Below are 17096 nucleotides of genomic sequence, written 5' to 3'. Positions count from 1 at the left end.
GAGGTGCAACCCGTCCAGTTTGTACAGGTCCCACCTCCCCCAGAAATGGTCCCAATGCCTCAGGAATCTAAAGCCCTCCATCCTTCACCATCTCTCCAGCCACACAGTCATCTGCTCTATCCTCCTATTTCTGTACTCACTAGCGCGTGGCACCGGAGATTACTACCTTTGAGGTCCTGCTTATTAATCTCTTTCATAGCTCCCTAAAATCTGCCTTCAGGACTTCATCCCTCTTTCTACCTATGTCATTGGCACCACGTCTGGTGGTTCAAGAAGGAGGCCCACCACCAACTTCTCCAGCGCAACTAAGGATGGGCAATAAATGCCAGCCTTGCCAACAACACCCAAATCCTGATGAATTATGTTTTTTAAATAAAGAGAAACCCAGCAAATGCTGGAAATATACATCTGGTCTGTCAGCACTCGTACAGAGAAGCAGAAACTGATTGGCAAGCCCTTTTACAGAACTGAATAAAATAGAGAGAAGAACCACATATAAAAGTCGAAAATCAGGTGTTCTACTTACTATCACAAAGAAATAGTTACTAAACTTAAATTATGGGCACATTTAACATAAAATTAATTATGTTCAAAATTATCTCATGCTGAGAACTCTAACAAGGTACATTGAAATGCGGACAGTCAATTAGATTGGATTAAATATTTGAAAAAGAAAAGTTTAAAGGGGAATGAAGAAAGAGCAGGGCAATAGCTAAGTGGATAGTGCAGGCTCAATAGGCCCAATGACCTCCTCTTGTGCTTTGAAATTCTGAGGCTGGAATTTTGCCGGCGCTCAGGGGGTGAGTTTGGAGGCGGGACATCTGGCAAAATCGCAAAGATTGACAGTGGGTCGGAAACCCACTGTCAACCCTCCTCCAATCAATCTTCCCAAGTGTCGGGACCCCGATTTGCGCATGGACCTGACACATAGTGGCGGGAAGAGGATTATAGCCACTTAACTGCTTGTTAACAGGTTGTTAACAGGTAGTTAACAGGCTTTTTCCAATTTTGTCACTTCTACTGTGGGCTTCCCGACATCCGGACACCACGCCAGGTAAGTGTGGCATGTTGAGAGTCTGCTCTAATGTTTATGCATTGATGACAGCTGCAGAAGTGGTGTGAAGGATCCAATGGTGCACTAGTGAGTTTCAGAGGTAAGAAAATGTTGGGAATTTCATTTTTAATGCATTTAGACTTTTCTGTAGGTAACAAGTTTTGAATTGTGTGTGTAGTCCCACCTCATTGGGAGAACCTCTCTCACCAGTGACAGATCGCTTCTGTAACCTCACCTACAGCTGCCATCTGTTCTAGCCTAAGGAGGGAGTCACTGGAGAGCTTGGGTGTAAGAGCTCACCTGTGAACAGTGATTGTCAGTGTTTGCAGCAACTCAATGCTGTCAAACACTGAAAAATCAACTGTCAAAAAAATTATGCGTAGTCCCTTTAAGAAAACCTGCAGATAACACGTCGTCAATTGATGTAATCTGATACCGGCTTCCTCTTAATTGGCCAGCAAGCCCACAGGGCGGGCTTAACAAGGCCAATTGACGTAAAATTACATCTGTGGGCCGGATGTAGTTGGGGGTGAGACTGGAACCCGGAAGGCAGCTGACCCGCTCCTAAGCTGCCTCGAAGCATAAAATCGCGGCCTATGCTTCTGCGGTGTATCTTTTTGCTTTTCATCCCTGCTATTTAGGTCTGCCTGCACTCGATTGCACTTTGATTCATTCACAGGCTTGCCACTCTGTAACTGACCATTAGGAGATAGGATCATACATTTATTCATTCACTGTCAATCAGTGTCCCTGATAATATATTCTGCATTACATGGCACAAAACACTGTCTTCCACTCACTATGAGCAAAACTACAAGACATCCACTACTTTAAGTCTAGCTTAACACATAGTGCACAGTGACAGATAAACAGTTGGTTCTCAATTGTGTACCATGATACTTCTAAACCAAACATGCAAAAGGTGAGAAAATTGCTATATTTTTGGAGGGTTTCTGTGATGTGGTAAATGGTCAGTGGGGGGGGGGGGTGGTCTTAGCGTATGGAAGAATTGGGGGATGGGATTCTGACAGCATTGCAAAGAGCTTTGTGGGGCATGGGGTCCAGGGGTTGAGGGATCCTAAAATGTGTGAATATTTGAAAGACAGGTTTGTAGGTCTGTAAGCAATATGGAAGATTTTTGTGGGATATGTAAGCATTGGTGGGAACAGGTTATGGGATAGGGAGGCACTGGGGCATGATGATTTATTCCAAACACAATGCTGTGATTTGTGTCATTGTGTGACATGTTTGGCAAACTCAGCAAAAGGGTTTTCCAAACAATTTTTCATGAAAACTTTTAATCATCCCTGTGCTGCACACAGAAAGTATGGGACAATCAGATACAAGTGGTGGTCTGTGTCTGATAAGAATATCTATCCCTTCAGGAATGACATTCCACTTCTCCAGCAATACTTAGCCACGAGGCAGATTAAAACCCCAGCCATAGTCCCAAGGCTGCCTGCCCAGGTTATAGAAATGAGAAGAGAAACATATGACCTATTTTGCATGTCAATCAGAATACTTAGAAGCATGCTGACCACAGACGCAGCAGTCATTAGAATAGCAGAATTTTATATTCAGTAGAAAATTTTGTAAGTTTCAAATTCTTACTGTAATTACCTTCCATAACTTTCTCTTTAAGTAAGTGCTATTTTAGCTGTCCATCACCAGATCTGGCTGGACCCATCAAGCGGTTTCAGGCCTCACTCTCCTCTGCCAAAATAGCTCACTACTCCAGGAGCATCCTGGAGAGCAAAGATAACCAGCTTCTTTTCTGCACTACCAATTGTCTCTTTCTTCTTCAAACCCTTCTCTCTGGCCCCTCCACCCTCACCTCCAACAACAATTACTACAAGCTATGTCGACACCAAGATTGAAACCAGGGGGTAGATTTTGCCGAACCTGTCGGGAAGAAGGCAGGACTTCCCCTTTCGGGTTTTTGACCCGCCTACTTCGACGTCTGGCCAATCCGCGCGATTTTCCCTTGATTGACCTTGTTGAGCCCGCCCAGCGGGCTCAGCAGGCCAATTAAGGGCCACCCGGCAACAGGTGACATCACATACTGAAATTTCATCTGTCAAGAGTTCTTTGACAGATGAAATATCAGTGTTTCACAGCCGTTCAGCTTTCAGTTCCGGCTGAGTGATGGACTCCCGACAGCTACAGGAAGAAAGGCTGTTAAGGTAAGTACAGGTAAGTAAAAGTTCTTTACACACTTTAGACACACCAAACACACTTACCTTTGCACTCATGCACCCATCACTCACCTGAGCGCCGACATCGCGACCCCTCCAACTCCTTCAACCCGACGGCCCGCCGGCTCTAACCTGGCATGGTTTGGAGCCATCGGGAAACCCACATGAAACCCCTCAAAATAGGGATTAGGCTAAAAACTGCCTGTTAACAGGTAGTTAACAGGCAGTTAATTGGCACTAATCCCTTCCCGCCTGGTTTCGGCGGGTCCCAGTGCGGGGCGGGTACCCGCCGCCCCTGAAACTTACGTGGGGCGGGGTTTTGGGCGGGATGGTGTCGGGACCCCTAAATTCGGGATTTCCCCCCCCCCCCCCACATGCCTGAAACCCTGCCTGACGGCTCCCCGAAAATCTAGCCCCATCTGTTCAGTTGCCTCTGCTGCCTATATTCTATCCTGCACCAAGACCTGCTCACCGATCACCCCTGGCCTTGCTGACCCTACAATGGCTTCTGTCTCTCAATGCTTCCAATTTAAAATTCTCATCCTCATGTTTAAATCCCTTTATGGCCATGACCCTCCCTGTCTCTAAAATCTGCACCAACCCTACAACACTCCAAGAACAGGTTAAACAGAACACCCCGGAAGTAAGAATGAACAAAAGTTTTAGGGAAAATAAAAGTCTAAACGTACTGAACAAAGTACAATGCTTTACCCACATAGCTCAGAGGGTATTCTGACTTGTGGTATTCATATAAGTAACCATTAGTATGAATGGTAAAAGTTTCCATTTTAAACAGGACTCTTAAATGATGACTTGTACGAGTGTGCATATTTCAACCTTTACATTTTAATTATAAAAGTCTACAATGAATTACTATAAAATCAGGCACCAAGTGCATGTTCTAATGCTGCTTTTATGTATAGGATACAGTTCTGCTGAACAATTATGAAATGGGAAGCTGTATAGATGCATGTGAAATTACACACTGGGTTTACATACTGTCCACTCGTCCTCCAATCTCTAATAAAAACACTCAATTACTTTAGTTTTTTAAGTAATCTTTGTAGTTTATTATGAAAATGATTAAACAGACAAAATCCTTTACGTGCCTCCTTTAGAGGTTCTAACATAGAAAATAAAACTAAATACAGAGAGAAGACAAGGTAAAATGGGTAGAGCTATAGGTTACATTTACAACGGTTTACAGTGATAAAACTGGCAGTATTAACACAACTGTGTGGATTTCTTACTGTAAGTCTATGACCATTGCCATTTATATAAAGTAACAAAATCTTATTGCAGTTTATACAGTTTGTATTTTAACTTTTTTTTCTATCTACCACGGTAAATATTAACTTAATTTCGTATGGAAAAAATTGCCAACATTTGTACATAATTTACATATTGGTAATAAAGCTTATAAAGCAGCATCTACAGGTTTTTTTTTTAGCTTAGGTAAAGTATCGATCAGACCCAGTAACCTAAGAATGGGAGAAAAACAACACAAGAATCTGTAAAACACTTCCAGTTCTGTACAGATAATGAAACTTCAGACCAACAGGAAGACCTGCCTATTCCAGTTAGTAAATCAGCCAGTAGCTTTGCTACCATTACAGCAACTAAATCAGTAGCATAAATACACAAGAGAATGCATCGCTTTTTTAGAAAAAAACTGGGTGTATCCAATTAACATCACCTCTTCATCTATTCAGCTAAAAACAACCAATATGGCTGTACCAAAAAGAGCTGAGACTGTCTACACTGATTTTCTTTATAAGGGGAAGGGTTACCAATCATTCAAGCACAACATTCTGCATTAAGCAAGCTATAGTGTTATCAGAAAATATATGGGGAATCATTTTTTCTCCTCCGCCCCCCAACAAGAAATGATAAAAGTAAATGTTAAAATTCTGTGTGACTTTTGCAAAATGTTCTTTTCTTTTACAAAAAACTTTATTTTATAAAGAATAAAGTTTGTGCACCTGCATCAAAGGTAAACAAGATTATATTCTCTTTGATCACTCAGTACGGGAGTTTAGTATAGCTGCTCCAATTCTGATTCATCTCTGAAGGACAGTTACGAGTCTATACAATTCAAATAGTACTTTTAGGTAAGACATAAACTAAGGAGAATACAACTTAGATTTTTTTTTCTAAATTGTTTCAAATACAAAATTCAAGTGCAATTAAAATTCCAAATATTAGTTACATCTTTTTTCTTTATTTCTATTGCATCATTTTGATACTTTTGCAGGTAGTTGCCAATTTCTGATATTTTCCAACATGCTGAAAGAATGTTTTTGTTCTACGGGATCTAATTTTTTTTCCCCGTAGAAGAGACCGAAATGAAATTATTTTTAATAGAGGTCATTGTCTATTAGAATCAACTGTTCTTTGAACATATAACAAAAGGCAGAACGCATCCTGTAGTGCACAAATTTACAGCCAAAGTTGAATGCACGCAAGGCTTCCTATATTCTTTCTGCTTTCAAAGGAATATCAACTCAAAGCAGGATGACTGCTTGTACAACATTATAGCACATTTTAGTAAAGGTTCTTCACGAAGGAAGAATGGAAAGAATGTTTAAAGTAAAAACTGAAGACTATTAAACAGAACCTTGAATTTTAAGGAGAAAGTGTGACACCAGTGTTGAAGGAAGGGATACCTCTTTATTCCGAATGCAATAGAACAACATGTTAAACATCTCCAGCAGCACAACTACTTGTACGGCCTTAAGAATCTGGACACTTTGGACCGCAGCAACTTTATAAATGATCTGGGAAACATTTCTTTTGACTCTTGTGCTGTATACTTGAAGTAATTTTGAGGATGTGCCAATACATCAAAGAGTGCTTTGATCAATTTCTTGTCCTATATTTAAGAAAATACAATTAAGAAAAACACTCTCATTAGAATTGATAACTTAAATTTCTACAGTACAAAAATAAGAACAAACTTCAATTTTCTTCTTAATGACAAGCTTACTTTAAGAATTTCTTGGTGATTCTCTGAAGCATACAAACGCCCATCTCTGACAATATCTTCTATTAACTGCTGGTAATCCTCTGACAAGAAAAAAGAACAATTAAGTAGCAACATCCTACTTCAATTTGGATAAATGTTTTTCGCATAGTTATTATTTACAAGCAAAAATGATTTTTAAGAAATAAACTTCCAATTAAAAAAAAATCATAATATTGCATTGGCCCTGAAAAACTAGTTTTATATTGGTGGAATGTCAAATTTCTCCATTAAGTTAAAAATTATTAGATTTTAAAATTAATTAAAAAAATTTTTTTAAGTTTGTTCGTGATATTTCAATTTCTACCTTAAACTAATGTAAGAAATCACACAACACCAGGTTATAGTCCAACAGCTTTATTTGAAATCACAAGCTTTCGGAGCGCTGCTCCTTCGTCAGGTGAAGTGGAGAGATGCATAAAAACACAGCTTATATAAATAAAGCTGTTGGACTATAACCTGGTGTTGTGTGATTTCTTACATTTGTCCACCCCAGTCCAACACCGGCATCTCCACACCATACCTTAAACTAGTGTATGTAAAAAAATTATTACAATCTCTGTAAATTTTTTAAAAAGTGATTATTAGTGCTTTCTATTTCCTGGTTCGCGGTCTGAGAATTCTGTAATGTGATTGGCTGCTTGGACAGCTTGTTGATGCTCACACGATGGAATTCCCACTAAACTACACTGATCTCAATTGAACGTCGGAAAAGCTGACCTTGCCACAGAGATTGCAAGATCTTTGTGGGAAGCTTACTTTGGAGCCAGCGGCGAATGCCTTTGCTTCGTCGCTGACCGCAAGTTACAGGCCTGTGTCCTTTTTCCTGTATCTAACACTGCTGCTAAAACTGGGCAATTGATTACATTTGATCATCTGCTTTCAGTTCCCAGCCTCCCTCAAACACTCTAGAACTGTGGAGGATATTTAAAACCTGATGTCAAGGCAGTTCAGTCATGGAAGGTTCCTGAATGTTCTCCAACACAATAGTGTTGTAGGTAAAAACAGTTCCAAGCTCTATCTGAATGCAGGAACATATCTTGGGGATTCAGAAGCACCAAGTGTCTCCCCTTTTTCTCTTTGAGCACACATTAACATAAGAATATAAGAAATAGGAGCAGGAGTAGGCCATTTTGCCCTTCAAGCCTGCTCTGCCATTCACAGAAACCCCACAGTGCAGATAGAGGCCATTTCGGCCCATCGAGCCTGCACCGACACATATCCCACCCTATCCCCGTAACCCCACGTATTTAATCCCCCTAACACTAAGGGTCAATTTTTTATCATAGCCAATCAACCTAACCCGCACATCTTTGGACTGTGGGAGGAAACCGGAGCACCCGGAGGAAACCCACGCAAACACGGGGAGAATGTGCAAACTCCACACAGACAGTCACGCGAGACCGGATTCGAACCCGGGTCTCTGGTGCTGTGAGGCAACAGTGCTAACCACTATGCCACCGTGCTGCAATAAGATCATGGCTGATCTTCTACCTCATCTCCACTTTCCTGAACTATCCCCATATCCCTTGATTCCCTTAATATTCAAAAATCTATCGCTCTCTGTCTTGAATATACTCAACGACTGAACCTCCACAGCCCTCTGGGGTAGAGAATTCCAAAGATTCACCACCCTCTGAGTGAAGAAATTTCTCCTCATCTCAGTCCTAAATGGCCGAGCCCTTATTCTGAGACTGTGACCCCTGGTTCTAGACTCCCCAGCCAGGGGAAACATCCTCCCTGCATCTACCCTGTCAAGCCCTATAAGAATTTTGTATGTTTCAATGAGATCACCTCTCATTCTTCTAAACTCGAGAGAATATAGGCCTAGTCTACTCAATCTGTCCTCCTAGGACAAACCCCCCATCCCAGGAACCAGTCTGGTGAACCTTCGTTGCACTCCCTCTATGGCAAGTATATCCTTCCTTAGGTAAGGAGACCAAAACTGTACACAATACTCCAGGAGTGGTCTCACAAGGGCCCTATATAATTGCAATAAGACGTCTTTACTCTTATACTCAAATCCTCTTGTAATAAAGGCCAACAGACCATTTGCTTTCCTAATTGCTTGCTGTACCTGCATGATAACTTTCAGTGGTCAAGGACACCCAGGTCCCTCTGAACACCAACATTTCCCAATCACTCACCATTTAAAAAATACTCTGCTTTTCTATTTTTCCTACCAAAATGGATAACTTCACATTTCTCCACATTATATTCCATTTGCCATGTTCTTGCCCACTCACCTAGCCTGTCTATATCCCCTTGAAGCCTCCTTGCATCCTCCTCACAACTTACATTCCCACCCAGCTTTGTATCATCGGCAAACTTGGATATATTACATTTGGTCCCCTCATCCAAATCATTGATGTAGATTGTGAATAGCTGAGGCCCAAGCACTGATCCTTGCGGTACCCCACTAGTTACAGCCTGCCAACCTGAAAATGACCCGTTTATTCCTACTCTGTTTTCTGTCTGTTAACCAATCCTCAATCCATGCTAATATATTACCCCCAATCCCATAAGCCCTAATTTTGTTTAATAGCCTCTTGTGTGGCACCTTATCGAGTGGTTTCTGAAAATCCAAATGCACCACATCCACTGGTTCCCCCTGATCTATTCTGCTAGTTACAACCTCAAAAAACTCTAACAGATTTGTCAAAGACGATTTCCCTTTCATAAGTTTGTGTTGACTCTGCGTAATCCTATTATTATTTTCTAAGTGCCCGCGAGAGTGGCCCTGGGTGCAGACTGAGCGCGGAGACCGAGGAGTTAAAGAGCGGGGAAAGAGAGCAGCCCAGACTCACCGGCGGCAGCAGCGAGAGTGGCCCTGGGTGGAGACTGAGCGCGGAGACCGAGGAGTTAAAGAGCGGGGAGCGAGAGCGGCCCAGACGCACTGGCGGCAGCAGCGAGAGCGGCCCTGGGTGGAGACTGAGCGCGGAGACTGAGGAGTTAAAGAGCGGGGAGCGAGAGCGGCCCAGACGCACTGGCGGCAGCAGCGAGAGTGGCCCTGGGTGGAGACTGAGCGCAGAGACCGAGGAGTTAAAGAGCAGGGATAGAGAGTGGCCCAGACTCACCGGCGGCAGCAGCGAGAGCGGCCCTGGGTGGAGACTGAGCGCAGAGACCGAGGAGTTAAAGAGCAGGGATAGAGAGTGGCCCAGACTCACCGGCGGCAGCAGCGAGAGCGGCCCTGGGTGGAGACTGAGCACGGAGACTGAGGAGTTAAAGAGCGGGGAGCGAGAGCGGCCCAGACTCACCGGCGGCAGCAGCGAGAGCGGCCCTGGGTGGAGACTGAGCGCGGAGACTGAGGAGTTAAAGAGCGGGGAGCGAGAGCGGCCCAGACTCACTGGCGGCAGCAGCGAGAGCGGCCCTGGGTGGAGACTGAGCGCGGAGACTGAGGAGTTAAAGAGCGGGGAGCGAGAGCGGCCCAGACTCACCGGCGGCAGCAGCGAGAGTGGCCCTGGGTGGAGACTGAGCGTGGAGACTGAGGAGTTAAAGAGCGGGGAGCGAGAGCGGCCCAGACTCACCGGCGGCAGCAGCGAGAACGGCCCTGGGTGGAGACTGAGCGCGGAGACTGAGGAGTTAAAGAGCGGGGAGCGAGAGCGGCCCAGACTCACTGGCGGCAGCAGCGAGAGCGGCCCTGGGTGGAGACTGAGCGCGGAGACTGAGGAGTTAAAGAGCGGGGAGCGAGAGCGGCCCAGACTCACCGGCGGCAGCAGCAAGAAGTAAAAAGTAATCGAAGTGTGACGTCACCAGAAAGCAGGTAAGTGATTGGTTGGTGAGTAATTCTCTCTTTCTCGCTTTTTTCCAAACTTAATTTTTGTGATTTAAAGTTTCTAGGGTCTCTGATGTGTAGCGGGGTGTGGTAGTAAACGAGGGCCCTTGAGTATATCATTTAATTGTAGTGTAATTAGTGGTATTGATTTGATTTAATTTAATTTGAATTAATTAAAGGGTAAGTCATGGCAGCACAGTTCGGTCCCATGGCATGCTCTTCCTGCACTATGTGGGAAATCAGGGACACTTCCTGTGTCCCTGACGACCATGTGTGCGGGAAGTGTATCCAGCTGTAGTGACTGACAGACTGCACTGCAGCGCTGGAGCTGCAAATGGATACATACTGGAGCATTCGCGATGCTGAGGACATCGTGGCTAGCATGTTTAGGGAGTTGGTCACACCGCAGCTAAAGGCTGCACAGGCAGGAAGGGAAAGGGTGACCACCAGGCAGAGTAGTAGGCGCAGGCAGGTAGTGCAGGGGTCCCCTGTGGCTATCCCCCTTTCAAACAGATATACCACTTTGGATATTGTTGAGGGAGATGGCTTATCGGTGGAAGGCAGCAGCAACTTTATTAATTCTTCATTAAAATGGAGAGTGAAGTAGTTGACTCAGAGACTAGGGTCCTGAATTTAAATAAAGGAAAGTGCGATGGTATGAGGCATGAGTTGGCTAGGATGGATTGGGGAACGTTACTTAAAGGGTTGACGGTGGATAGGCAATGGCAAACATTTAAAGATCGCATGGATGAACTACAGAATTTGTTCATCCCTGTTTGGCATAAAATTAAAACAAAAAAGGTGACTCAACCGTGGCTAACAAGGGAAATTAGGGATAGCATAAGATCCAAGGAGAGGACATATAATTTGGCCAGAAAAAGCAGCAAACCTGAGGATTGGGAGCAGTTTAGGATTCAGCAAAGGAGGACAAAGGGATTAATTAAGTAGGTGAAAATAGATTATGACAGTAAGCTTGCAGGGAACATAAAAACTGACTGTAAAAGCTTTTATAGATATGTGAAGAGAAAAAGATTGGTGAAGTCAAGCATAGGTCCCTTGCAGTCAGAATCAGGGGAATTTATAATGGGGAACAAAGAAATGGCTGACTAATTAAATACATACTTTGGTTCTGTCTTCACAAAGGAGGACACAAATAAACTCCCAGAGATGTCAGGGAACATAGGGTCTAATGAGAGGGAGGAATTGAATGAAATCAGTATTTGTAGGGAAATGGTGTTAGGGAAATTGACGGGATTGAAGGCCGATAAATCCCCAGGGCCTGATAATCTACATCCTAGGGTACTTAAGGAAGTGGCCCTAGAAATAGTAGATGCATTGCTGATCATCTTCCAAAATTCTATAGACTCTGGAACAGTTCCCATGGATTGGAGGGTAGCTAATGTAACCCTACTATTTAAAAAGGGTGGTAGTGAGAAAACAGGGAATTATAGACCGGTAAGCCTGACATCGGTAGTGGGGAAAATGCTAGAGTCCATTATAAAAGATGTAATAGCAGAGCACTTGGAAAACAGTGACAGGATCGGACAAAGTCAACATGGATTTACAAAAGGTAAATCATGCTTGACTAATCTACTGGAATTTTTTGAGGATGTAACTGGTAGAATAGATAAGGGAGAACCAGTGGATGTGGTGTAATTGGACTTTCAGAAGGCTTTCGATAAGGTCCTGCATAAGAGATTAGCGTGTAAAGTTAAAGCACATGGGATTGGGGGTAAGGTACTGTCTTGGATAGAGAACTGGTTGGCAGGCAGGAAGCAAAGAGTTGGAATAAACGGGTCTTTTTCCGAGTGGCAGGTACCACAGGGATTGGTGCTAGGACCCCAGATATTCACAATATATATAAATGATCTAGACGAGGGAACTAGATGTAATATCTCCAAGTTTGCAGACGACACAAAGCTGGGTGTGTGTGTGTGCTGTGAGGAGGATGCAGAGAAACTCCAGTACGATTTGGACAGGTTGGGTGATTATACTGCATTTGCCATGCATCTGCCCAATGTGGATAAATGCGAGGTTATCCACTTTGGTGGCAAAAACAGGAAGACAGATTATTATCTGAACGGCAATAGATTGGGAAAAGGGGAAGTGCAATGAGACCTGGGTGTCCTTGTGCACGAGTTGCTGAAGGTAAACATACAGGTGCAGCAGGCGGTTAAGAAGGCAAATGGAAAGTTGGCCTTCAAAGCGAGAGGATTTGAGTACAGGAGCAAGGATGTCTTCCTGCAGTTGTACAGGGCCTTGGTGAGACCACACCTTGAGTATTGTGTGCAGTTTTGGTCACCTTATCTGAGGAAGGATGTTCTTGCCATGGAGAGAGTGCAGCGAAGATTCACCAGGCTGGTACCTGGGATGGCAGGAATGACGTATGAGGAGAGATTGGGTCGAATAGGCTTATATTCGCTAGAGTTTAGAAGAATGAGAGGGGAGCTCATTGAAACTTATTAAATTCTAACAGGACTAGACAGACTAGATGCAGGAAGGATGTTCCCGATGGCGGGGGAGTCCAGAACCAGGGGTCACAGTCTAAGGATAAGGGGTAAGCCATTTAGGACTGAGATGAGGTGGAATTTCTTCACCCAGAGAGTGGTGAACCTGTGGAATTCTCTGCCACACAGGGCAGTTGAGGCCAATTCATTAAATATATTCAAGAAGGAGTTAGATATATTTCTTGAGGCTAAAGGGATCAAGGGATATGGGGAGAAAGCAGGGACAGGGTACTGAATTTGGATGATCAGCCATGATCTCATTAAATGGTGGAACAGGCTCGAGGGGCCGAATGGCCTACTCCTTCTCCTATCTTCTATGTTTGTATGTTTCCCACGACCTTAATAATAGGTTCTAGCATTTTCTCTACTACTGATGTCCGGCTAACTGGTCTGTAGTTCCCCGTTTTCTCTCTCCCTCCTTAAAATCTGCTTCCATACCCCAATCAATGCTTATGTTAGAACACGAGAGGGGTTGTCTCTCCCTTTAAATTCTTCAAGGGTATCTGCTCAATAAATGTTTGCATTGAATTTTGTGTTAGAGATGCCAGAAACAAGGAATGAACTTAATTGCACATTTTAAAAAGAAGAAACTATTGCATTGCAGTTCACTGCAACCTCTGAATGCTTGCTCTTTCTTTCTTCTCTAATTTTTTTTGTTGCCTTTTTCACTTTCTATTTCAGGCACATCAAGTACAGGTAAAGCATAGCACAGCCAAATAAATAGTAAAGGTCCCTCTACTCTACTTCAACTCCAATCTGAAAATGGCGCCTCCCATTGCGACATTTTTCCAATTGTGTACACCTATCTGAGTGAGATTGCCAATTAGTGTCAAATTAGTTGTTTGCTGTAAGCATATTTCACCACTGGAAACAGGATAGAGACTGGAAAACTCATTTCACATAAGAACCTTACAGCCAGCAGACAGAGGAGACTTTCATCCCATTATTCTGAGCTGGATTTGAAAGCAGGTACCAGAGGTGAAAGTCCAGTGTCTAACTCACAGCACTACTGAGCTCCCCTCATAAACCCAATTCTTGACACGGAGCTAAATTTTTCTCTGATTGGTGGGTTAGTGTCTGGCAGGACTACCACCCATACACACCACTCCACTGCTAACCTGCCAGTTTTTCCTCCTTGAGACCTTATTTGCTATATAGTGCGGGTTTTGACCAGTAACAATATGCCAGATATACCACTGCTGCGAGGGAGGGATAGTCAATGCTGCAGCTATTTAAAGGGACATGTGTTTTTGGACAGAGAGAGCGAGCATCAGCCTCAGAGATTCAGCAGCTAGAAGATCCCCCACATTTTTGGTTACATCTGTGGAGGCTCTTTTGACAGAAGAGAGGCCCAGAAAATCAAGACTGTTGGGGATGAAGGGCAGGAAGCCCCATAAGAAGGTGGTTCATGCAGTATGAAGGGAGTTAACAAAGGCAGTCAGTGCAACCTCTACCACACCAAGAACTGCCACACAGTGCAGGAAGAGTTTCAGTAATCTTACAATAGTGGTCAAGATAAGTCAAGGCACTTTTGCCAATACACACCCTCATAGCACCTTCACTCACCTTACCTTTAATACTCTTTCTCTGTCAGCACCTGGATGTTGGGGATACTCACACATGCAAAGGACAATCTGTGCAAACACGCAAGCACCATCATTTTTCAAGAACACATGATTTAAAGGGACAGTGCTCCTCTCATAACCATGTGATGCATACACTCATTAGGGGAAGTATCTATGCCACTCACATGCCTATGACAGTGTTCTCTCCTTCCAAAGGAAAAGCTCACCCACAACCATTGCCAAAGAAATGCAATCAGAAAAAGGAGAACCAGCACTAAAAGCCTCGACTTTGCATGAAGAGGAGCTGTTAGACATCATCGGCAGACAGACAGGAAAGGTTGTGGTAAATCGCAAAGTTTGAGGCAAGGGAAGGTCGGAATAGACTCGGGAATGCTCATACTAGGCACTGTCAGCTTTATGTGCTTTCTCAAAGTATTGCAATGCTCACACTCGAGCTGCCATTTCTTTAGGGGCAGCTGTGACTGTGTACGCAGATAAACAAGCTCTTCTGGCTTTCACATCATAGCCGGTGTATTGCAGGAAGAGGCTGCACACTCAGATCACCACCCGGGCAATTCCAGATCTGAATCTGCAATACAGCCTCACCATCTCTGTCAATGCATCGCACCTGCTCCATGGGCAGCCCAGAGACACCCACTGAGGAAGCAGCAGTTAGAGTTGGAAGGGTCTTCACCGGGTGAAGCACCGAGCACTAATGAGCATGAGGATCTGAGAGTGGAAAAAGAGGGAGAGTGTTGTTCCTCTGTGGAAGGTGGAGAAATAGCCATCCTCCGCTGAGGAGCCTAGAGCCCCAATGTTCAAAAGTGCTGTGATTAGAAGCATCAATCTCAGGTTGGAGGCAGTGGAGATGGTTTCCATGCATATGATTGAGATGATGGACTAGTGGGAGGAATACACTGACTGCATCTGTGCAGCAATGATCAGCCATAAGTGGAATAGTGTGCAGCACTATCTTCATTCCCATCATTTTAATGAACTACATATTTATTCTTATAAAATATTTAGAACAATCAGTGTAATTGTTGTAATGCAGTGGTGCAGTGTACTGCTCTTCCATGGAACACACATGTTCCTAGTTCCTAATCTTGGGCATGTATCAATATACATTCTCAAAAAAGAGAAAGACAAATAGTTACTGTGGGAAGTCATTCTGGTGCACCCTTATTAGCTACTACAGAGGATTTGCATCAGATTGACTGCTTGCTCACAGTTTGAAGAATGGTGCATAGTTTGGGAGATGCATTTAAAATGAATGGTTTAAAAAGAGAATTGATCTAGTCAAAGTCGAAGGTAAACTTGCTCGAACCACAAGGATAGAAAGGCAGGACATATTTAAGTATTAAGTCCATGTTTCCTTACCATCATATGTAACGTATGGAACTTGAAATCCTTTGGCACTGTTCCCCTCATTAGCTTTAAATTGAATCCATAGTTTCCGAGACCTTGAGGTAAATGCTATTGGTCGTTCATAGGTCTGGCATGTTTCGTAGGTTGTGATAGATGTTGGTGAAGCTGCAAATGAAATGGTTCATATAAAACAATATAAATTGAGAACTTTCCAAAATTCCATTTCATCCTTCGACTCATCCGATGCTTCAACAAAAAACTTTTTTTCTTCCTTTCCGATGTCAAGGATCGCAAGCTTCATCAACTCTTGAACACCAACGCCCCTCCGGAACCTTCTTCCCCTTCACTTTCCTCTGACCCCACTTCTCCCAATCTCACCCCCTGCCACGTTTTCACTATCCCCTCTGACCTTCCCCTCTCTGACCCCGAATGATCAGTCCTCAGCAAAGGCCTGAGCTTCATCCCCTTACGCCCCCACCTCAATGAATTTCGAGCTCGGCACGATGTTGAGCTCTTTTTCCGCCGCCTTCGTCTCCGTGCCAACTTCTCTAGCCAGGAGTCTTCCCCCCGCACGGCTGATCCTTTCTCCCGCTTTCAGAATTCCCGTTCTACCTGGACCCCTCCCCCTGGCCTCTTACCCTCTCTAGATCTTTTCATCGCTAACTGCCGCCGTGACATCGGCCGTCTCCATTTCTCTGCTCCCCTCACTCATTCCAACCTACCTCCCCCTGAACTTGCAGCACTCCATTCTCTTAGATCCAGCCCTGACATTGTCATTAAACCTGCTGACAAGGGTGGTGCTGTTGTTGTTTGGCGAACTGACCTCTACCTAGCGGAAGCTGAACGCCAACTCTCCGACACCTCCTCCTACCTCCACCTGGACCATGACCCCACTACCGAACATCAAACCACCGTTTTCAAGACTGTCACTGTCCTCATCTCCTCTGGAGATCTTCCCACCGTGGCCACCAACCTCATAGTTCCCCAACCCCGCACAGCCCGCTTCTACCTCCTTCCCAAGATCCACAAACAGGACTGCCCTGGTAGACCCATCGTTTCAGCCTGTTCTTGCCCCACGGAACTTATCTCTTCCTATCTTGACTCTATCTTTTCTCCCCTTGTCCAGTCTCTTCCCACCTACATCCGCGACTCTTCGGACGCCCTCCGCCACTTTAACAGTTTCCAGTTTCCTGGCCCCAACCGCTTCCTTTTCACCATGGACGTACAATCCCTCTACACCTCCACCCCCCACCAGGATGGCCTGAGGGCACTCCGCTTCTTCCTTGAACAGAGGCCCGACCAGTCCCCATCCACCACTACCCTCCTCCGCCTGGCTGAACTTGTTCTCACATTGAACAAATTCTCCTTTGACTCCACTCATTTCCTCCAAATCAAAGGTGTTGCTATGGGTACCCGCATGGGTCCTAGCTATGCCTGGCTTTTCGTGGGATATGTGGAACACTCTTTGTTCCAGCCCTACTCAGGTCCCCTCCCTCACCTCTTTTTCCGATACATTGATGACTGTATCGGTGCCGTTTCCTGCTCTCGCCCTGAACTAAACAATTTCATTCACTTTGCCTCCAATTTCCACCCTTCCCTCGCCTTCACAT

General features: G+C 44.4%; 1 protein-coding gene across 2 annotated transcripts in view; it reads right to left on the bottom strand.

The window, feature by feature from the left end:
* Positions 1-4075: 4075 nt before the first annotated feature.
* scube1 (signal peptide, CUB domain, EGF-like 1) overlaps positions 4076-17096 on the bottom strand; it is a 489492-nt gene continuing 476471 nt past the window's right edge. For both annotated transcript variants that reach the window (XM_086008801.1, XM_086008802.1), the window contains 3 exons: positions 15499-15651; positions 6236-6315; positions 4076-6121 (listed from right to left, as the gene is read on the bottom strand). In XM_086008801.1, coding sequence (XP_085864927.1) covers positions 5969-6121; positions 6236-6315; positions 15499-15651 — 386 coding nt within the window. In that variant the 3' untranslated portion in view covers positions 4076-5968. The remainder of the gene's footprint in view (positions 6122-6235; positions 6316-15498; positions 15652-17096) is intronic.

This window comes from Somniosus microcephalus, chromosome 16 (genome assembly GCF_052327205.1).
Source record: "Somniosus microcephalus isolate GS21.2 chromosome 16, FLI_Smic_1.0, whole genome shotgun sequence".
In the NCBI taxonomy this organism is placed as follows: Eukaryota; Metazoa; Chordata; class Chondrichthyes; order Squaliformes; family Somniosidae; genus Somniosus; species Somniosus microcephalus.
The sequence above is the reverse complement of the archived record's forward strand: the minus strand, read 5'-3'. Positions and strand labels throughout refer to the sequence as shown.